This window comes from Rhea pennata, chromosome 4 (assembly GCF_028389875.1).
Source record: "Rhea pennata isolate bPtePen1 chromosome 4, bPtePen1.pri, whole genome shotgun sequence".
Classification (NCBI taxonomy): domain Eukaryota; kingdom Metazoa; phylum Chordata; class Aves; order Rheiformes; family Rheidae; genus Rhea; species Rhea pennata.
In genome coordinates this window covers 17350282-17373501 of record NC_084666.1, presented here as the reverse complement: position 1 = coordinate 17373501, position 23220 = coordinate 17350282, and the positions used below count along the sequence as shown (strand labels likewise).

Below are 23220 nucleotides of genomic sequence, written 5' to 3'. Positions count from 1 at the left end.
TTGTGTTTTCTGGCTAATGGCAGACACACCCCATGTTCTATGATCTTTTTGTTTTTAAAGGCACAGACCACATCAGGATGTGAAATAACCATGTTTTCCATTTGCTGTGATGGTTACCTGTTTTCCAATATTCTTAATTTTTTTTTTATTGGCTGCATGCATCAAAGTGACTTCTTATATAAGCAGGGTAACTCCAACCCTGTTACCTCGTAGACTGTTCAGTTTTAAGGATATTTCATATATATTTTGTTTTTAGTTGCTTGATTACTTACTGTCAGTTTGTTTGTTTTTGTTTCGTTTCTAACTGAGGTACTCATCAGTAATTTCTTCACTTCCTATGGAAACTCTAAGATTTCCCCCTCCATCAACAGGCTCTCATTTCTGTTCCTGGATTTTTTGGTTTTCTGTTTCTGCCTCCTCCAAAAACTCTTACAGGTATTAGAAACTGAGGTAGAGATCTAGTTGAAAGAGTTTCAGAGCGTAGGCTTTCAACCATAAGCCATCTTGTTTTGTAATGCCCTACGTAATTTCTCTTGAAGGCGAAATGTCTAGCATATGCTCAGTCTTTGAAATGCTGGAGCTTCAGATTGTCTGATTAAGCATTACTAAAAAGCCAGCCAATAAGTATTGACAAAAACATCTAAACAGTCAGCTGCTCTCTTGCATACTCTTAACAGGACATCCTATTCTTACTGTGTAGCTATGTTTGCAGTCCTTGCAATAACTTCCTGGTAAAAATGAAAACTCCAAACACTCAAATTCTGTTTTGAGTAAGCCTCAAAAAGAATCTCGTACTCATTTATCTTATCGTGAGCATTTCTTGGTCTGTTTTAGCAGTTGCTTTCTAGCTGATAGATTTATAAAGCTTTATTACCATAAAGTGCTTGAGCAAACATACTCTGTGATCCTGCCATACTCCAAACTATTTATTTACAATTATTCATGAAAATGTCTGGCTGACTGAAATATCCCCAAGATCCAGTCCTTTAGGTTTCTCCATCTCCATGAAAACAAAACTTGATTGTTATTTATCTGTTTCAGGCTTAAGTTAAGCAACCTAGTAGCTGCCATCACATCCTTTGGCATTTCTTTCAGGCAGTCAGGACATAGCTAAAAGCTGATTCTTCTGCATCACTTGCACATTTTTTTAAAGCTTTAAATGCCTGTCAAACTTCTGATGAAATCTATTTTTAGCTGCTTATTGTCTATGGACTCAAGAAAGAACAGATGTTAAATAAAACTTTGGAAGGGATGTCAATGTTTTATAAATGTGTAGAGTTGAAGGAAATAAGAAGATAGAGTGGGATAGTGAAATGAATAATACTACTACAGATCTTTGAGCATAGGGAAATTGTGCCCCTCTTGAGAAATGATATATTGCAGTCTTGTGATTGCATTGATACATAAGTAATACTGCTCACTTTCTTTAATAAGTTGCTTAATTGTTGTTTATGCTAAAGTACGGATTGTTTTTTATTTTGGTAATATTTTAGTATTTCTCCTTATAGAGTAATTTTACTTCAGTGATTCTCAAATGCAGTTTTAGTTACACTTATAATGAGGTTTTGCTTTCCTTTTTTAACAGTTTTCAAATAATTATTTTTGTTGTGGTTGTTCATTGGAATCAATTATTACACTATTTTTAATCAAAATTCTTTATCATCCAAACTGAAAATGAGTCTACAAATGAAAATTCAACTTATTTACATGTGATAAGTACAGTTTCTAACACAGATATTTACATTATTTATCTTCTTTCCCGTGTAGTTTAATTGACTTGCATGCTGTGACAGTGGAATAAGGTAAAAACTACTGATATGTATGAAACATGCTCTTAAAAATGTCCTCCAGTTCGGAATACTATCGGCAAAACTTACTAGACATTTAATTTAATGTGTTTGATTCATTGTGCTTATGAGAAATATTTACTTAAAGAAAATTAATTACATATTGTCTTCTTAATAGATCTGTTGCCTGTGTGTTTGTTTTTTGCTTTTTATTCCTAGATCTTCCTCAGAACTGTGATCCTAACATTCCCCTAGTTGCTCAGGAATTAATGAAAAAGATGATCCGTCAGTTTGCGATTGAGTACATTTCTAAAAGTAGCAAAATTCAAGAGAATAGAAATGGTTCATCATTTGAACCAGGTCTGATATGTAAAAGTATCCAAATGAACCAAACGGAAAACTCCCTTCAGGAAGAACAGGATAGCCCTCTAGACCTCACTGTGAATCGAACTCAAGAACAGAATACTCAGCAAGGTAAATTTCTCTATCTGCTTATTTAATACAAAATCATACTGCTGTACCTTAGTACTTCTTACTACTGTATTCTGTCTTAATTATCTTTAAAAGAATGTATCTGTCTGCCAAATATTTATAAATTTTGTCAATTCAAAGTCATAATAGTACATAGAAATAAAATTATTATCCTATTTGATTAAATTTGAGGGAAAATTATTATTGCATCAACTTAACACTTAAGAGAAATTAATACATTTTCCTTTATGCACCAATAAAAAATTACATGAGAACTGTGAAAACATTCTTTCTGAAAGAACTTTTCATATTGTGTGTGTTAAAAGATAAATATCCTCACTTCCGGATGCATGCCTTCAGTTATTGGCACAAAAATTTCTCAATTTTAAAATACTGAATCTAAATCAACTCGCCTGTGGCTAATATGGGCCTGCTATAGTGTTTCTTTTTTTATTTGTTTTTTGTACCATGAATAAAAGAGAGGTTTCCTTCCTGTTGGAGATCAGTATTCTAATTCAAGAGAAAATTGTTGCCAGCAGGGCCAGAGGAAAACAGTGACTGAAGATTTTGTTGAAGAAATAGCTGTTAAGAAACCTTGTGAGGATAAACAGATAGAAGATACTGAATGTTCCAATATCAAACTTCATTCTGGCTGTATCAACCCTTAGACACTTTGTGATTCTTTAAATCTAGACTGTTTGGAGTGATAGAAAGAGAAAATTAGTTTGTGATGAAACTTTCCTACTTAGTGCCTTACTGATTAGAGGTCAGTGAAACTTACTTAAGTAAGAGTAAAACAAGGAAAAGAAAAATTAATTGTGTCTCCATTGTCACTTACAAAAATGAAATATATTTCCTTGCTTTGATGAACATGGCTATTGAAAACTAATAATAGTATAATCACAAGAGTGCTTTGGACTTTGAGCTTAATTTGGATCAGCAGCAATTCTGAGGGACAATAGCGACTGTCCTATGCAACTGAGGTGTATTCATAGTGATGCCATCTGTAATTAGATGACATGTATTTTAAAAAACATTTTTGATGTAGATATACCTTGCTAAACATGCCTATTCTAGATGAAAGTTAAACCCACTTTCTTTTTGACAGTAGAAGCTTTAAGAAATTGTGAAATTCTTACTTTTTTGTGTGATCAGCAGAGACCAGTTCATATCTAGGTAGAGAAATACCTTGTGCTCTTTAAATCATGAGAAAATGTGTCCAGTGTGCTTTGACATATGCCAGCTATGCATGAATTATAGATTTTAGAGACTTACAATTATCCAGATTAATGCAGGGTTATTTCTGAGGGCAACAAAAGCTATTTTTCTGATATCAACACCATAGCCTGTTGCTTACTTCAACAACTGGTTATTAAAAATAACCAGTTTCAGCACTAAAGCATCCATGGGGGGGGATTAAGTCCCTGGAGACATGTTCAGCTCCTCACTGAGCTGTATATAAATCTGAGTAATTAAGAGAAGGCAGAAGATGAATGGGGTGGAGATGGGAAGAAAATTCTGCAGCCGTCCTCAGTTATTTTGAAAGTCCATTGATCCTTTATCCAAAAATACGGAAGCATTGAGAGATTTTTGAAGTACTGTAATACTTTTTTTTAACATTTAAATCTTTCTCATACTGAGGGTAAACAGCAAGTTTAGAATCATGCGATTCAAGCACAACATCTGAGGCTGAAAATAGTTGCTTGGCGTGCTTTTATTAGGTTGTAATTTACACTTTTTGTATTGTGTAAGGTACTGCAGATTCTCAAACCTTACACTACTGTGTTTGCTGGAGTGTTTTGCGGGTGTTAAACAAACTAGTCCTGCTGTGAAGTTCAGTGGTGCAGCAGTGACTTGTAGTACTAGAAAAAGACTGTAGCTGGAAAATGGTTTCATATCTTATGTGCTGGCAACACAAAAAAAATAAGATCAAGATGGAAGAAAGCCTGCTTTTTTTTTTTTTTTTTTTTAATCTGTGCTCTGTTCTAGGTGATGATTCATGAAAAATAGTTCTTTGAAATATCTATTGTAAGAGCCTGTGTGTTGTTCTAGCTCCTCCTCATTTCTACTGTCTTCCTGAAGAAAGCTTAGAGGTAGTATGGTGTTCTATGGCTAAAGCAGGGAATTTTGAAAATTTGGGTTACTCAAATCTTGCTGGAGTTTATTTTATAATCTCAGAACAGCTTTTCAGTGGTACACTAGAATGACTTAGTCTCTAGACCTTATATAAACCTAACCTTTACACACAGAGTTATGAAATTGTTTAAGGCTTTCAGCCTTTAATTGAAGTGTAAAGAAAAATGTTACTCTGTTCCTAAAGTACTTTTTTCTTCTTTAGGAGGTGGCAAAAACACAGTAGGAAGTCCACATTTCTACATTACTCTGTTGATAGATCCTCAGTGTTTAAATCTTTTGAACTCAAATCCTGTCTCTCCTGTGAAACAGATAATGGCCTCAATATAGATACTTTAGGTTCCTTTTTTATTTAGACAAGTGCTTTGTATTTACAGCAGTCATTTTTAAAATGTTTTAAGTGCTAGTCCAAGACCCAAAGCAAATTCTGCCTCTGAAGATAACTAGATGATCTCATCTTCACTTCAAGAAGTTTTTTACTTTCCTCTGGTATCCATGGGCACATGACTTGCTCACTTCCTGAATCAGTCAATACTGAACATTTAAGCAATGGCATCCAGGTACCTATAACTGGTACCTGACATTAATAATGGAGTCCCAGGGTTATGTTCTGCTTTCTTCCACAGGCAGAAATTGGGAGTTTAACAGTATACTTAATTCCTATGCAGCTTGCTGGTAACTGGTCAAACAGAGTTATGTTACTGTCTTTCAGTTAGAAATATCTATGTCCAGAAACATCTGCATCTCGCTTTTCATTCCTGATCCACGTAACTCTAAGGCAGTGCAGGATTCGGAAAGAATAATCTTCATGGCAGAATAAAATATGTTTTGCCTGCACTGTCTCTGGAAAAAAAGTAGGGAATTATTGCTTTTTTTTTTCCAATATTTCTTGTCCTCCAAACAAAATAAAGCATGAAGCACATGGGAGGAACAGTCTTGGAATGTCCTAGAGCAACTTACTATTTTCTTTTGCAGTCATGATGCTAAGCTCTTTGGGGAGTGTATCCCAGTGGTAGCTACTTTGATGCAGAGGGTTCTTTTCTTTGATAGATATAGAAGAGCTGATCACCCCCAAAACTGCCAAGCAAAGCGACTATCAAGAGGCACAACTATATGCTATACCAATACATAATTTTCATCAAAGACTGTTAGCTTAGCTATACAAACATATTTTGGTTGCCATATCTTCTAGAAACAATGCTAGGCTGTAAACTTAGCAAAGAGAGAATGCAAGAGAATTTGCAGAGATTCCTTGGTATCTTTTTGATCTGTCATAAACTGGAACAAATAGTAAATGGAAGACGGCTGAAAGGAGCCAGCAACCTGTGGAAGAAATTCAGTGTGTCTTGTTAGAAACACCTTAATGAGACCAGGAGCAGAGATTTAAGTCCTGTCCAGAATTCCTGCCTAAATCATTTGTTTTGAGTGGCCTAATAGGAATAATAGAAAGTCTAGCTGGATTTAGAAAGAACTATTCCTGCCTTGCAAATAATAAAGGTTTTTCAGGTTCATTGTTGACCTATGTGATCTGGTTTTTGTCCCCTAATACTAGAATGACTTGGGTCCTGTATTAGTGCAAGAACTGAAGGATTGGTTGCAGCTTCTCCATTCTTTGTCTTGTGCAGTAATGCACCAGGGAGTACAAGGGACAAGCATAATCTCGGTATACTCTGCTGTTCAAACACATTCTAATCTATCATGCAGAAGATGTGTGCATAAAATTATCAGTTTGCATGAACATCCCATCATAAAATAACTTTTGCAAGCTGAGGAGAGTAAACATTTCTTGCTAAAAACAGTACATTTGTACATTAATTCTGTTGTCATTTATACTAGATTGCAAATGATCTTATAGGAACATTTTTAGGAAGAAGGAATATCTTTCACAAGTGGCATATTTACAAATAAGTTTCCCCTTATACTGAGAACAGTTATTGTGCTACTTTCTTTCTTTGGCCTTTTTCAAGCTGGAAAAGTTAGGAAAAAAAACCAATTCATTCCAAAACAAATAACTGTATTTACTTGTAACACACAATTCTTATTTATTTGATAGCAAACAAGGTCACCCTCATGATTTTTTTATGAGCGCTCATTTGAGTAGTGGCATTTGGAAAATTCAACTAATGTTTCATTCTGTATTTGAGACTGTGGGAAAATATATGCTATTGATTGATATTTTAGAAAAAATTTATGATAATATGAAAATGATAATGTAAAAAAGGCTAGCATAAAGTTGCCTGTAGAGTTGCATGTTAAATTTTGAATTTGATTTACAGTTTGAAACTCAAAATTGAATTCTTAGAGCTCAGGCACACAAAATAGTTTAGATTTGAAATGGATCACCAAGGAAGGCAGATATGACATGAAATATACCTAAGGGATTTTTATTTATTCATTTATTTATTTATTTTACAACTTCAGTGTGATTTTTAAAACACTTAAACTAGACAGTGTTTCAGTTTTTTTTTTTTTTTTTTTTTTTTCTTCCTCATTTTCAGGGTTTGGAAATACAGTTTTTTTTATTATAGTTTTCTGTTTCAATATGACATAGATTACATTCAAGATTTAGTCTGCTATTGAAAAATTTGTCAGTGACTTTTTAGGCCTCTTCTGTCTTCTATTACTGTTATATTACTACATTTAGTAGTGGTGGAATATTTATAAACAAACTGCTAGCACCTTTGATGATATAGGTCCTGAATGTTTAAACTGTCTTGACTTTATAGCTCTTTCCAGTTACTGGGGTTCTGTTCTTTTCTCATCCATAACTTGGTCTGACCTTGCAGCTGACCCTACTTGAGCAGGAGGTTGGGCTAGAAACCTCTTGAGGTCCCTCATCACATTATTCTGTGATTCGGTTATGTATGTTTTAATTTTAGTCTAGGTTTGATTGTTTATGATATCATTGTATAATAATATGAAGGCAAGTTTTGGTTGCTTTGAAAATAAAAGGTGCAATATCTAAGCATCCCCTTTTTTTTTTTTTTTTGAAAGTGGTTATGATGTTAAGATAAATTCTTTCAGATTTGATTGTTTCTGTATAAGTTTATCTTTTCTTAATTTTAAAAAATTTTGTTACAAATCAAATTTATAAAATGCAGTGGACATTGTTAAAGGAATAAGATGTCAAAAATTTTCCAAGATAAGTTAGCTACTTAAAAATTGTGCCATAGATGCAAACATTTGCTAAGAAAATTTCTTAGATCATCCTTAAACAACAGCTGTCATCACTACTCATTTGTTGCAGGGGATGGAGTGCTAGATCTCTCTACAAAGAAAAACGCAAGGTTGGAAGAATCAAAATACGATCCATCGTGTTCTGAAAACTCAGTGTCTGGGTAAGCAACATTTAGGACTCTCTTCAGCTTACGTAAAAGGATATAAATCCAAGTCTCTCTTACTTCTCTTCAGTCAGGTTTTACGTTCATAACATATTTGTAATGTATATACTGACACACACATGTGGTTTTATATTTTGCTTTTGAAAAAATTTTTGTCACTCATAAATGTGTGTCTATGTATATATCATGTTTCATTTGTCTTTTTTCCTTTTTTTCTGTTTAAAGAAAAGTTATCAGAACAATCACCAAACTTTAGTTCATGTTACTAAAAATGAACTGAAAATTAATTAAATAGCACAATAAAAGCAGTAGGATGGTAAAGGAAATGTGGATATATTCTTCAAGAGTTTATGTAGGAAACTTTGATTTTGGACAAAAAGTGCAATGTTGATATTTAGATTTAAAATACTCTTCAACTAACATGAACATGTTAAATGGCTATTCTCTATAACATTCCTTAATACAAGAGGGAGGGAAAGAGAGAGAGAGAGAGAGAGAGAGAGCTCTTAATTGTCATACTTACATCATGGTTCTGGCTATGGCATGTGGTGGCAAATTGCTAAATTTTTTCATTCAGCAATAGGAATGGTATTGCATCTGCTGAAAGCTACCACAAAATTAGTGAAACACATTGTTTTGTTGGATCTTGTTATAATTTTGGCATCCTCCCAACCGCTAGCCATAGCAGGACCTTTTTTGTCACCTGTACGTATTACAGAATTACTTACTACAAATAGGATTACAAACACAGTATTTGTTGAATGATGTAAAATTGCATTTTATTAATTTGCTGATATGAAGACTTTTAATATGACTTTGTAATTGGAAAGCTATAAATAGTGGCCAGAAGTTTTTTAAACTGCGTTTATATTGCCAAGATGGACTTGATTGTTAATTACAGCGCTTTACCTTATTGTTGTAGAAAGCCTAGTTTTGTGCAAATCTGGGATGTTTGTGTGTAGTTTTGTACTTATTGCTGCAAATTTTCTATGAGGGGGTTGACTCTTTTATTACTTGTTTAGCGGTAACGTCACGTTTCTACTAACAAAAACTCCTTCAGGATTTGGGTATTTAACGGCACGTTAATTGTGTAATTAAAATTATAACAGTGTTGCTCTGCAAGCATGTGAACAAGGGAGTATAGCAAGCACATGAGAATATTATCAAATACTGAGCTAGGATATAAAGTTCTTGGAAGGGCTGCTGTAGAAGCCATCGTATGATTTTGACGCACTGTCCTACCAGAACTGTAACATTTTGCTAGGATAATCATTTAACTACCACATCTCAAAGGCTTAAAAGTATCAGAAGCAGTGATGTTACCGAAGCAAGGAGTATAATAAAGGAGTGGACCCTTCCCTTCCATAGCTGTGTGAGAGTCTCTCATACATCAGTTTACCATCGTTTCATTCCATCCATCCAGGAGACTACACAGACACAGAGAGGACTATGTGGAAAGAAGTGCTGAGTTTGCAGATGGTTTGCTCTCAAAAGCTTTGAAAGACATTCAGTCTGGAGCACTGGACATAAATAAAGCAGGCATACTTTATGGCATACCTCAAAAAACTTTACTTCTCCACTTAGAAGCCTTACCAGCAGGAAAGCCTGCACCTTTTAAAAACAAAACTCGAGATTTCAATGATAGTTATTCATTTAAAGACAGTAAAGAAACTTGTGCAGTCCTACAAAAAGTAGCCTTGTGGGCAAGAGCTCAAGCAGAGCGCACAGAAAAAAGTAAACTCAGTCTACTTGAAACCTCAGAATTAAAATTCCCAACAGCTTCCAGTTACCTCCACCAGTTAACTCTACAGAGAATGGTCACTCAATTTAAAGAAAAAAGTGAAAATCTTCAATATGAAACTTCAAGTCCTACTGTACAATTAAAAATTCCTCAGCTAAGAGTAAGTTCTGTATCCAAACCACAGTCTGATACTGCTGGTCTTCTGGATGTTATGTACCACGTTTCTAAAACCTCCTCAGTCTTAGAAGGATCAGCTCTTCAAAAATTGAAAAATATACTCCCTAAACAGAACAAAATTGAATGTTCTGGAGCTGTAACTCACTCAAGTGTTGATTCCTACTTTCTGCATGGGGACCTCTCTCCTTTGTGTCTTAATGCTAAGAATGGAACAGTAGATGGAACCTCAGAAAATACAGAAGATAGTTTGGATCGTAAAGATAATAAGCAGCCAAGGAAAAAACGTGGCCGCTATCGGCAGTATGATCATGAAATAATGGAAGAAGCAATTGCAATGGTAATGAGTGGGAAAATGAGTGTTTCCAAAGCACAAGGAATTTATGGGGTACCTCACAGCACTTTAGAATATAAAGTAAAAGAAAGATCTGGAACATTGAAGACTCCGCCGAAGAAGAAACTCCGATTACCAGATACTGGCTTATTTAATATGACAGATTCAGGGACTGGCAGCTGCAAAAATAGTAGCAAGCCTGTGTAGAATAATTGTTAGCGAATTGTTTTGTGTGTGTGTGTGTATGTATGTCTGTATACACACACTGTGTGAGAAATACATATGCTCACTCTGACAGAAGACATGAAATTATACAGTTCAAAAACCACATACATGCCTTTTGAAAAATAGTTTTATTCAGGGTTTTCACTGTGGACAGAATTAGAGTTGCTCACTTAATTCTGATAGTGTGTATTTAATATAATCCTTGTATAAATAGGTGAAAAGATTCAGGTTTTATTTAGTAGTCAATAGCATAAAGATGTTTTGGGAAAACAAGTATTTGTCATGTGAAACCTAATTTTTAATTGGTGAAGAACCACTCTACCCATTCAATTAACCATCTTATTACAGAAATAAATGATCAATGGTTTGCAAACTTTTATACTTCACAGAATACTTGCAATATATTGTAAGTAACTCAGATTATACAAATCAAGGGATTTTTTAAAAGAGCTAGTTCCTTACAAGGAAGTGGATTTGTGAAGTATTAGTAGGATATAGTACATTCTGTGAAAGAAAAAAATTCATCATTACTTAAATATCCAATACAAGTAAGAAATAAACATTTCATTAATAAAAATGTATGTTAGCAGGCATAAACTGCATTTTTTATCATTTTAAGAGAATTTTGTTGTTGTTTTAGCAAGAAATTGGTGTTTACAAAATGTACACTTACGAAACCTGAGAAATTACTGTAGTTATAGAATTATTAAATATGAAATAAGATGGAATACTAAGAGCATAAAATAATTTAAACTTTATTAACATGATTTTCCTTTTTAGTTTGAAAAACAAGGTAATTTGTAAGGTTTAAGAAGAAAGTTGGAATGCAACTTAGAGCATGTTCATAATGTGCACAGAATGAGCTTGAGAATGGTTTTTTTGGTTTAAACGTGCTGGTTAGTTGATGTTATGACTACTTAAAATTTATTTAAGGATTGTGTCACACTCCTATTGAAAAACCTCACTGTAACTGTAATGTATTTGCTGCTGTGACATTTCAAAACATTTTCAGTTTATCAAAATGAATACCAACTTACATTATCATTTTGCTAATAACCAAATTTGCAGTTCAGGGTCTTGATAGAAATACAGATATTAAACAGTAAAGCTGTTTTGAACTTTCAATAATATAAATTCTTTATAAATTTGGTAGTTAGAAGTTAGGCAGTTCACTTTAAATATGTAACTTTTAATAGAATTTAAGGGAGACCAATTACCTTCATATTAAAGTTTTTAAATGCATTTCAAAGTAGTCACATTGGACTTACATATAAAATTTTGTGTAATATCACAAAGCATATGTCTACATCTGAAGAATGAGGATGTATGCTACATACATTCAATATTGAACATAAATGCCCTTTCCCTCTGAAAATGTAATTATGTCTGTATACATCTAATGTGGCTTAGAAAAAAAAAATTCCAACTTTTATACATTTTTTTTGCACGTGCATACATTGTCAAATGTGTTTTTTCACTTAAATTTGCATGTGTGTATGTCAATTATATACATAAAGTGGGACATTAGATACATTTGGGCCACACCAGTTAATTTGATTTTTAGGTAAATTTGCCACTAAGTTCAGCGGAGAACGTATTTGCAATACTGATGGCAAAATCTATCCCGTATTTTTAACCTTATGAAAAGATAACAACTTACATTTTCAAATAGAGTAAATGCTTAAGAATTTAAGTGAAACTGCACAACCAGTGTATTAGTTCTTTGGTCTCTCAGATCTATACTGAATATTCTTCAGTGATTAAGGTTTACTTGCATATTACAAAATGAATCCTTATTTTAGACAGAACTATACCTAATACAAGCAGGTCACAAAACAGCAGATGTCAGGGTCATCTTTCATTATAAAATAATTAAGCCATATTTTGTGAGGGCCAGAAGGATTAATTTGTTAATGTATCCCCACTGGAAAATGAAGTTGAAAAAAGCTAAATGTTTCAAGATCTGTCTTTATACAGTTTTACTTGCAAAATTTAGGGCTTCAATACACTGCCTAATATTTGTACCGTACTGATGTTTTCTACTCCTCAAATAATGCTATAAACTTGAGTCAGAAGTTTATATTGAAGGCAAGTTACAGTACTCTTTTTATATCATTTAAAAGATGACCTGACCAAAAAATTGACAGGATTCATAAAATCAGGGATCATTTTACTATTGACTTAACAGTACTCAGTAGTTTTGTATGTAATATTATAATTAATTTTCAACATTTTAGTACTTGTATTTATTTTTTGGTCAGAAATAGTATATTAAAATATTTTTTGATAGTTTATAGATGATATTCAACCTGTAAGTGTTTAAAAGGAACAGAATTATTTGTTTCTAATTATTAGGCTAACCTTTGATTACACAACTAAGGAAAGGCAGGGAAATGTGTAAATTCTCCTTCCCCAACCCCTGTGTATTCCATTAAATGTCATTTAAATTATACTTTTAAGACTGTTTTATAAATTCAGTTACCAGTCACTACTTAGTAATTGACAATTTCTGAAAATTCATGTTTCAACAGAATTTTAAATGAAGGCGAAAGCAAGCCCTACATGCTTTCTACTTATTTGAATGTTTCTCAAGTATTTTATATTAAAAAACAGTGCCTCTGTTTTTAGAACTACTGCTCAGTAAAGCTGTTTAAACCATTTCTGGTAGCTAATGACAATTTTATATTAAATTGTATATTAACTTTAGTGAGACTGATTTTTTTAGTTGTTTACAGTACAAAACTTGTATTTGTTTTTTAATTGCAGTATTTCCATTGTCGCAGTAATTTAGTAAAACTCTGTGGCTGCCTTGATTTTTGACAGATTTTGTTAACAACTGATTTCTAGGCAATTAGTTATATTTATGCATAAATCAATTGCACTATAATTCATGAATTATTTATTACAATATTTTCTAATGAATTCCATGTATTTGTCTTGTGTTGTAAATGTACTGTAATTCTGTTTCTTCTTTGTGTTGTTATATTCCTAAATCTGATTGTATGAATTTAATTGTTTAGTTAACGTGTTTCTACGTTGTAATTTGTAGTAAAGCACTTCAATGCTTTTGCACATAAATTTACAACACTGATGTGTGATTGATTTGCTCATTCAGTAAAACAAAAAAAAAAAAAGGAAAAAAGAAAAGGAAAAGCTGTACACTGACTCATTTGACTTACTCTGAGGCACAAGGTTAATAGCAGTGGCATAAGATCAAAACCTGTTCAAATTAAGCATTTAGTGGCTATGAGAACATTTATAAAACAGAAATAGATGTTTTGAAGAAGGAATTTTTCTCAGAAATTATGCATTACTCATAAATGAGAAGAAATTCAGAAAACTAAAGGATGTATATATTAAAATATTTTTGAATCTGAAAATTAGTAAAAGCAGAATATTTAAATGGAACTGAATGTTCATTTTCCTAATGCGGTTATCTATGCCTCTAATTATATTTGCTTTTTGGTGGAGATTTATTTATTAGTAAAGCCAGAAAATGAACATTTCAGTAAGTACAAATTTATATTTCTGTTCTATTTTTTCCATATGCGTATTTGACAGCACATTTTGTTCTCAGTTACACTGTTCTAAGGCTTTAGTGAAGTTGCTGTATTGATCTAAAGTTGTCTGTGGCTGAGGAAACAGAAGATAGAACTCTAGGGAAGGAAATCCTTTGGCAGCCCTCTAATAGAGTCCTTTCCTCTCCAGAAAACTGTTAGGAGGAGAAGGCAAAGTTTACTCCCCCCCCGCCCCCCCGCCCCCAAGCATAAAATAATATGCTGAAAAGATAGTTCTTAACCTTAAGACATCTCAGCCCTAGTGCCAATTTAGGATTCCAGTAAATCCCCACTCCTTGGTATTGACTGCCCGTGACCTCCCGCAGGGATATAATACAATTCCATGCTTAACCCTTGTCTCCAGAGATCCCGAGCCCAATGGAAACTGGGGACGCAGCATGTATTGGTGCTCTCCCTTCTTAACCCCTGCATTTCCTACCCGCTCTCTCTGAACATCTTTTGTGTGATTTGTGTGAAGTGCAAGATAGTTATGTGAAGGAAGCATGCAACTGTGAGAGTGATAATCCATCCTTCTTTATTTGACATTAATGTTAGAGCTTTTCTCCTGACTAATTTAGACTGTGACTACAGAAACTTAAGAGTTATAGGAAGGAATTGCAGGGAACATTGAAGCTTTAATTTGTTTGCATATTAAGCCCCACTCCCAAATTGCGACTAGGTCAGGAGTTGGTGTATTTCACGAACGTGGGGGAACATTTAGTGTGGTACCATTACAATAGATGAAGTTGCCTATCAGCTGAAAAAATAACGCACATCAAGGAAAAGCAGATTATAAACATATTATGCAAGGGTAGATGACCAGGAAAGGGATCATATTAGGAAATCCCAAAGATCTTCGTGTAGCCAATTCAAAGTAGTTTTGAGGCATTTGGAAAGCTTGCTTGGTAGCTTTGAAAAGCTTTCAGAGTTCTGTAAGTTTCTTTGACCAGTGTGCATATATTAAATAAAAATTATTCATACTTTGGTTATAAGTGGTCTACAATTAAAGATCTTGAGTGAAATTCTATTAGATGTAGCTTATAAGCTTAGAAAGACAAATATCTGCCTGTTTAGAGACTTCAGTCTACAGAAGGAGGTACTATAGCCATCATTTTAGCAAGTTAGTACTTAACAAATTTACTGCGATTTACAAACAAAATATTGAAAACTTAGTGCTTTATTCATTTTTTTTTCTATGTAACTTTTGTTCAAAACATTATTTCATTAAAGTCATGGTAGTGAGGAGGGCAATTAATTTTTATGCGTAATTGAATTACTAGAATAAACTTTCTTTTCACAAGTGATACATTTTGACATCTCATGACTCTTGAATTTGTAGGACAATCTGTAACAAAATGGACCCAAGTTAAATCGGAGGAATAATGTTCAAATTCTTGTCAATGTAGTGGCATTTCAAAGAACAGTTAAATCTTGAAAAAACATGCCCTTGAGTGATGTTCTTTTTATTTTATTTTGCAAGATTTTTCTTCTTCTTCTAACATCATCAGTTACTTCCGTTTAAATTCTGACAATTTCAACCAATAATAGCAGGATTATTTTAGGTTTTTATGAGCTCTAAACTTTAAAATTCAGGGGGGACAATGAAAATAAAAAGTTATATGTATATAATTTTCAGTGAGAAAGCTAAAGCAAAAAGTTATTGTTTACACTAATTACACTGAATATAAACTAATAAATTAATAGGTAACTTTATATAAATATGTTAATTTTTAAAAATGTTTATTCCTTGATCAATATGGTTGTAAAACTAATTAAAATGAAGTTTTTCTAAAGTATAGATTAAATGCAAAAAATTACATGAGATCATATTAGAGTGAAAAGTTAGTGTCATGTTCAGAGTTTGGTGATATGTTTAAACAATATATACTTTTCTAAAACAGAATTCTTACAATACTTTCTGCTTGTGCAATTGGTTTCATTAAAACATTTGAATTAGATGGTAACTATCTGATGATAGTTGCTATCCAAGATACGGATTTTGTATTTAGTTGGAGAGATCTATATTAATTTCTACCATGGAAAAATTTCAGCTTTTCAATATAAATGATTTATTAGGTAAGTAGTGATGCTAGTTTTAATAATTGATGAGAAATGAATTAAATAGTTAAGGTAATATTTCATAAGTGATTTTATTCTGAGTGAATATCTTTGAGAACAACTGCTTTAAAGTCTTATTTAGATAAAGACTTACCCTGTGTTTGAGATTTAAACGATTTTAATCTTTGACACAGAATTTACTTATTTCAGTGGTGATTATCTCTGTTTCTGTATTATTAAGGAATCCATGTGTGTTGTGCATGTGTGCGCACATGTAATATATTGCAATGAAAAGCCTGTTACATCCTGCAGTGTATTTAAAAATGGAAAGGAAAGCTTGTGTCTAAAAAGAACAGTTTTTAAAACTTTTCATTAGGCTGATAAGATTCAGTCTCCTTTGAAAAATAAATCCTAAAAAGGATTTTTAAATAGTATGCTGAAGAGCATTTAATATACAATGGTACATGTTAGGGTTATAGATGGTCGTGTTGAAGCTTGTGGCTGGGATGCAGGAGAGATGGATCTATTACTGCCTCTGCCACAAGTTTCAAATAAGACCTTCGGCAAGGCCCTTAACCTGTCTGTGCCTCAACACTGAGTTTGCAGAATGGGAGCAATGCTAATTCCCAAGCTCGTGGTGAGGCTTTGCTTTGCTAATGAGAGTAGTTTGAAACATCAGGAACTTAATGTTGAAATTACTTTTAGATACGAGAAACTATGTTTCATAGTATTGGTTTTGTCCATTAATTTCTTTCTAGTTATTTCACTTCTTACTATGGTAGGACTATCACCGCTCTGTATAAGATATACATCATTTCAGGTGAAATTTGCAAAGATGAATGAATTGTACAAATAGAATAGAAGCTGCTTTGCAAACTTCAGGGTTTTAGTCTTGAGTTTAACCATTATAACAGGCATTATATATGGTATTTTACTGTAATTTATGTTTTGTTTTGATTTGTTTTCATTTCCAGTTCAAGTTCAACAGCTGATGCAAAATCAGAGGAAACAACTAATTTGGAAAAAGGAAAATCAACATTAAACAAAGTTTTGGAGACTTTTTGTTCATATCACTGGCAACAGACTTTGGCTATGTTAAAATTTTTAATACAAGATGAAAATGTTTCTATAGTTTGCAGTTGCAGGCAAACACGTTTTGTCCACTCTGAAACTCCCAGTTCACTCACTGAAGAGGATGTTCACATTTCATTTTGCAATTGCAATGGACATCTGCTGACAAAAAGGTGCTGTTTACAAAATCAAAGACCAAATACTTGTTTACCACCTCTGTCTGTCTGTATTAAAGATTTCCATTGTTTGTCATGCCAAGCTGTAGCAATTGGATGTATTAAGACAGTGGTAAACAAAACATGTAGTTCTCATAGGTACTGCACTGAACAATTAGAAAACAGGCATTCTGTGAAAGCGGCAGCATGTACATCTTCCTCTAAGGACTGCGATGTGCTGAACAGCATTAAAAATTCCAGTAGATCTCGCAGCCCATCACCACCTCCGCTGTCACCTGTACAGAGTAAAGAATTTGAAACATTGGAAGGAGCAGTTACAGATTTTCCAACTTTAGACAACAACAGACCTGAAATACCCATCAACCAGCCTCCATCCCTCTTGCCAGCTGAAGAAAGCAATGGAAGGTTTGAACATGAAAGTAAAACATGCAGAGGAAAAGTGACTGAGTATTCAGATGGAACATTGTTATCAACAGATCAAGAAGGCAGCAATTACTGTATAAATTCTGAGAAGTTTGAGACAGGTGAGCATTCTGCTATTTTTCAAGATTTAATGGACCGTATTAATGAAAAATTAAAATCAATAGAAACTACAGATATAGCAACAAATCTTGTAAAATTTTCTAGCAGTGACAGGGCACCAGAAAATGATGTGAAGTTGGGGAACTTCATAACGTCTCTCTTGCATAATGCTAAGGCAAGTGATTACAGCTTTATGGAATTACTTAGCCAACATGATAAACAAATGGAAAATAAAATTATCCAAACAAGATTTCGCAGGCGTCAGGAAACTTTATTTGCAATGTATAATTCTCCTGATTCACCATTCATTCGACGACAGTCTTTGCAAATCAAGAGGGAACTTGCAAGCCTTGATGAAACTCTTATAAGGAAAAGGTCCAGTTCTGAGAGAAATGCAAAGAAATCTACAAAAAAATTTGATAAGATATACCCAAACAAAAGACGCAGCTTTACTGTGTTAGAAGATAAAGCTTTGCAAAATCTTGACAGTAATCCATGTATGAATTGCCAAAGCCAACCAGTGTGCTTTCCAATACACCAAGCAGAATCTTTCAAACTACCTCTTGCTGATTTTCAAAGCAGCTCTGGCTTTCTGTCTCTTTCAGAAAACAACCCTATTGCAGGCAATCAAATTAACTTTTCAAAAACACAAGGAGATTTTGCAACTATAAAAGAGACTGATCAGATGTCTCTGAATGAGGAAGGCAAGAGAATTTTGGGCAAAACTAAACGGAACATTGTGCCGCCTGGATGGTACTCTGTGTATGTAACAAACAATATTGTATTTGAAAAATCGTCTAAAGCAAAAAAGCCTTTGGAAAGCATGGAAAAAATGAAAATAAAGAAAGACGTTCACACTGAAAGATGTAGCGACAGAAATGTAAGCAAAATTGTGAGAAATACAAATCTACAAGTTGTTGTAGAGCGTTTAGAAGATACAATAAACTTAGCCAAAAAGACTAACAATCCATTGTTGGATAATTACAAAATAAGCCAAAAAATAAAAGATTGTGCTTATGAGCATGTTATGAGCCCAGCTGTTAGGAGTGGCTTACCTTTCAGTCTGAGTGAAACAAGATGCATAGGACAAAATTTCCTTCCACATCCACGTGGGCCGAGCACCGGTAAAACCACAACTGTGTGTGTAGCCACAAGTAAGCAAGAAGTGGGTACAGATGAAGAAATGAATGACATCGTTTTGAAATCTTCATCCTTTGATTCATCCAGTTCAACTTCCAGTAATGGGGACTTGCATACAACTTGTGAAGCTGGAGAGATCTCATCTGCCTTAAACTACTCTAGCCCTATTAAGCTTATGTTTGTTTCAGAGGTTAATAGTAGTGATGGAATCAAATACACTTTGACATCTGCAACTGCATCTTCTAAAGCAAATACAGAGAGTTGTTTGTTGCAGGGGCAAACAAACACTGTGTTGGAAGAACAGGCCACAAGAGACCTTTCTCATTCGATCCATATCAAGGATTGTAATCACAATGAAAATGGCACTAAGGAGGAATCAAGTTGCATTTATGCTGAAGCAAATGCAAGTTCTGGTGCTGTTGGTCAAACTAACTCAAATAATTCTAAACAAAATGAAGAAACTGTGGAGAAATCAAGCAGTAGCAGTGAATTGGTTTTAAAAAGAAAACCTGGTAGACCAAAGAAAATAGGTCCTCAAGTGGTTAAGCAGATTAAGAGACCTATTGGACGACCTCCTAAGCCAAAAGCAGACCTAACTGAAAGTAGAGAACATAGAACTGAACTTAGCAGTGGTGGGAAAAGTACCAAATCTGATGCAGCAATAATGGAAGAAGTTGACAGTAACAAAAATATTATTGTAACAGTTGTTTTTGGAAGGTCAAGAAGAACTAAAAGACATGTTTCTGAAGGTAATCTAAATGTAATCAGTGTTCTGCCTACACATCATGTTGATTCCAATTTTGCCAGCGATCATAGTAAAGCAAGGCAAAAGGCAGAAACTGAAAATGCTTTGACTGAAATAGTAAAAGCCTTACAGAATTCTACTACTGAAAATGAGGTCTCTGGTTATGACTATATTAGACCTATCAAGAGTAACCCAGCGTCACCACATCCTTGCAACAATATTATACGGACAGTTAAGAAACCTTTAACCACCATTCGAAAACCTGGTAGACCAGCAAAAGTAAAAATCTCTGGCATATCGGTGACTGTTAATAGATTTTCACCTCAGGAAAGAAAAGTGAGTATTAGCAACTGTTTGCCTCCTTTGCAACAACAGAACGTGTTAGAAAAAAACATACCACAGGAGAAAAGCAATCCGCTGTGCAATAAAGTGGGTCAAGTAAAGAGCATTCAGAAAGATTCTAGAAAGGATGGATCAGACAAAGTTATTACAACAGCATCAAGAAAATGTGGAACTCCATTGAGACATTCTGTCAGAGACAGAAAACCCTCGCTCCACTTTTTACATTCGTTAGCATCTTCTAGTGCGTTCACTTGTAGAAGTGCCTTGCTACATAAATCTTACAAACTCCACTTGAGAAAAGCTAAAGATCAAAAGGATAAACGTAGGCAATCAAATCAGAGCATAGCATCCAAAGATACCTCAGAAATGAGAAATTCAGGGAATGCAAAAAAGGGTCCTGAGGATGATGAGTTCAGGCCCATTAATGAAATGTCATCAGATCCCATTTTTTCATCAAAGCCGTCTCTCAGGTGGTGGGCTACTTCCACTTCAAACGACACTTTGTTGGAAGAACTAAATAATAGATTTGAACAGATAACGAATACCTGGTTGCGAGTGGGGGGAAATGAGTTTGATAAATGGGTGTGTGAAAAAAGGGATCCCATTGAACGAGACTGTAACACTGAAATGTCAAACCCTTTAGACTCCTGCCTTGTAGAACTTGAAACATCACCTATAAAAATGCTTTTTCAGAAAAAATGTAATATGAATGAACTCTGTGCCTGGTTTATGCAAACTACAGAAACACAGTCTCTCTCTCTAGTGAGAAAGGCAAATGCTCGCAATCCTTTAGAAGTAGTTAATACCAGAGAGATAAAGATGGAAACTAAACAATCTGATCTTAGTACTTGCCCTTTCAGAAAGCACTTTAAAAAGTTTGCACTATCTTCTCCTTCAAAACCAGCAGGGAAATTACAAATATTACATAATGTGGTCAGCTCTCCAGTCTTAAGCATGAAAAGTAATTTCACGTTAGCCAGATTAAAAAGAAGTGAATTTAGCAAGTTACAACATGATAGGTGGGGACAAACAAAAAAGCTATATAACCAGGCTCCAGGAGGCTGGAAATCGAAAAAGAAAAATTTACAGTTCTTCTGCCAAAGCCAGTTGTTTAAAAGTGCAAGTGAGGAAACCAGTGATGAAATGTCCAAGCTCCAGGAAAAAAATACTGTAGAAATCCAGACCACTGAAACTATGATGGAATCTCAGAGTAGTGTCTTGCCAACTGGAAATGAAGCCAGAGGTGCATTTGCCCAACAGATGATGGGATCTTCTGACTTTAACCCACATCCTGGTTTAGCAAACATACTTAAACCACATGCTGAGACAAATGGAACAATATGTAGCCAACAAAATGTTAGAAAAGAACAAAGCCAAGATAAACTGTTTCAAAATGCATGGAAAGCCAAAACCTTTAGAGATTGTAGAATATTTCTGAGAAAAATCAACCATATTGAGCAGCACAATTCATTTAAGTTAAATAATATCATTTATTCTCCTGAAGGTGTTGAAAGTAAAAGCAGTCAGGCCTATATGGAAGAAAAAAGACATCCTCTTGTAAGGTCCCATTCCACTAAACAAAATGCATTAAAGAAACAAGAAAATGAAATGGAAACGTCCATAGAAACTAATTCTTCTAAAGTGACTGAAAGGCTGGATGACCAGTTTCACAGCAGAAAATTAAGTAGTGGTGTAAACCATGATGATAATCCTGCTAGTAATTCTGAAGTTCTTATCAGAATAAACAAAAGAAAAAGTCCACAATGGGAGACAACAGATACAAATATAAGGAAAAGGCATAAGAGACAATCATGCAATAGTGGACAAATGGCAACTTATTATCCCAAGTACGAACTTGGTAAGTTCTTATTCCCCCCTTCACCTTAACACTGTAAACTTAAAGAATTGGATAAATCAAATAACTAGACACTTTGAATATTTTTTGTTGCATGATATTCATTTTAATTTCAGAAAAATAATAAAATTAACATTTTATAGCATCAGAATAGTACAGAAAATACAATTTTAAAATGTATATAGTAATTTACAATGTAGTCTTTCAACTACAATAGGTATATTACAATCTATTATGGCTATTAATAGCATACCAAGATGGAAGAAAAAGAGCTAGCTAATATAATTCAGACAGACAACAAATTAAATTCTGACATATCTTAAGTTAGGGGCAGCTGATTATTGATTTCAACAGGAACAGAATTTCATTCTACTGTGTAGTTTCTAATATTATGAGAAAAGGTATTAACCTATAAAATGAAGAAGAAAAACTTTTTTTTGACATTTAATGTTTTCTAGTGTAAATCTCTAATGGATTTATAATTAAAGTAACAAATAGTACTATATACTTCTGAGAAGTATTCATTCAATCTGTTTCAGTGTCAGTTCAATGCCAAATGAAATTTGCTCACTCTAAGGGGTTTGTTGTATTGACTCCCTGCAGAACAATTTTAAATATGAAATTATTCTAGTCAAGAATAACATAAAATTATCATACTAAGTGTATTTGTTCAGAATATTTTTAGGCTAGTCTGAAATTAAATCCATTTTTTAAAGCAGGATATTTACAACACATTTGTATACAACTGGAAATATCTCAGAAAGTCCGTTTAAAAGAGATCTACTCGTGAAATTATTTTTTCTTTTAAATGAAGAGAACTTCTTGAACAGAAGTTCTAGCTCATTTTCATAAAATAAGTAAGGTATTAAGTACTCACCAAAGCAGAAGAAGGTTTTGCAATAGGAATTATTTTACTGCAGAAGTACTAATTTATAGAAACAATATTGTATTATCTAATCTGAATATATCGCCTAGAGAATAAAAAAAAAATCAAAACATCGTAACAAAATCTGATGTCCCTCTTTGTATTCTATAACGAAGAAAACTATCCATGAAGGTGAACTAATGATTAATTTAAGTTGTAATGTAAACAATATTATAGTTACTACAATATAATATACTTCATGTCTTTTGTGCTTCATGCAATGTATGAAATTCTTTGTATTAAGCTCATTCAGTATAATCCTACTTTTCCAAAAGTACATTTTTAAAAAATATATATTTATGCTATTATTTTGTATTTTAATTCACTGATTTCAGGCCAAACGCAACATAAAAATTTGTTTTTAAAAAGTTCAAACCCTAACACAGGATTGCTATAAAAAAGCTAGAACTAGAAAAGGGAAAGGGTAACATATATCCATTTTTTGCAAATCAAGAAAGAGCTCTCTCATACTTAATTTATTTCATAATTTTGACTATAGTCAAGAAAATTTTGCATTCAAGTTATATTCATCTTAAACTTTTTTTTTTTTTTTTTTTTTTTTTTTTTACTATAAAAATGTAAGAACTGTTACTGTAATATGGACTCATGTTAGTTCTAATTGG

The 23220-nt window shown here is 33.5% G+C and overlaps 1 protein-coding gene across 5 annotated transcripts in view; it reads left to right on the top strand.

Moving 5' to 3' along the window:
- LCORL (ligand dependent nuclear receptor corepressor like) overlaps positions 1 to 23220 on the top strand; it is a 77260-nt gene that overhangs the window by 39997 nt on the left and 14043 nt on the right. For 2 of the 5 annotated variants that reach the window (XM_062575382.1, XM_062575383.1), the window contains 3 exons: positions 2007 to 2261; positions 7639 to 7729; positions 9156 to 10748. In XM_062575382.1, coding sequence (XP_062431366.1) covers positions 2007 to 2261; positions 7639 to 7729; positions 9156 to 10188 — 1379 coding nt within the window. In that variant the 3' untranslated portion in view covers positions 10189 to 10748. Of the gene's footprint in view, positions 1 to 2006; positions 2262 to 7638; positions 7730 to 9155; positions 10749 to 16801; positions 21676 to 23220 lie in introns of those variants that run through there. The other 3 variants (XM_062575385.1, XM_062575384.1, XM_062575386.1) reach the window with 3 other exon arrangements.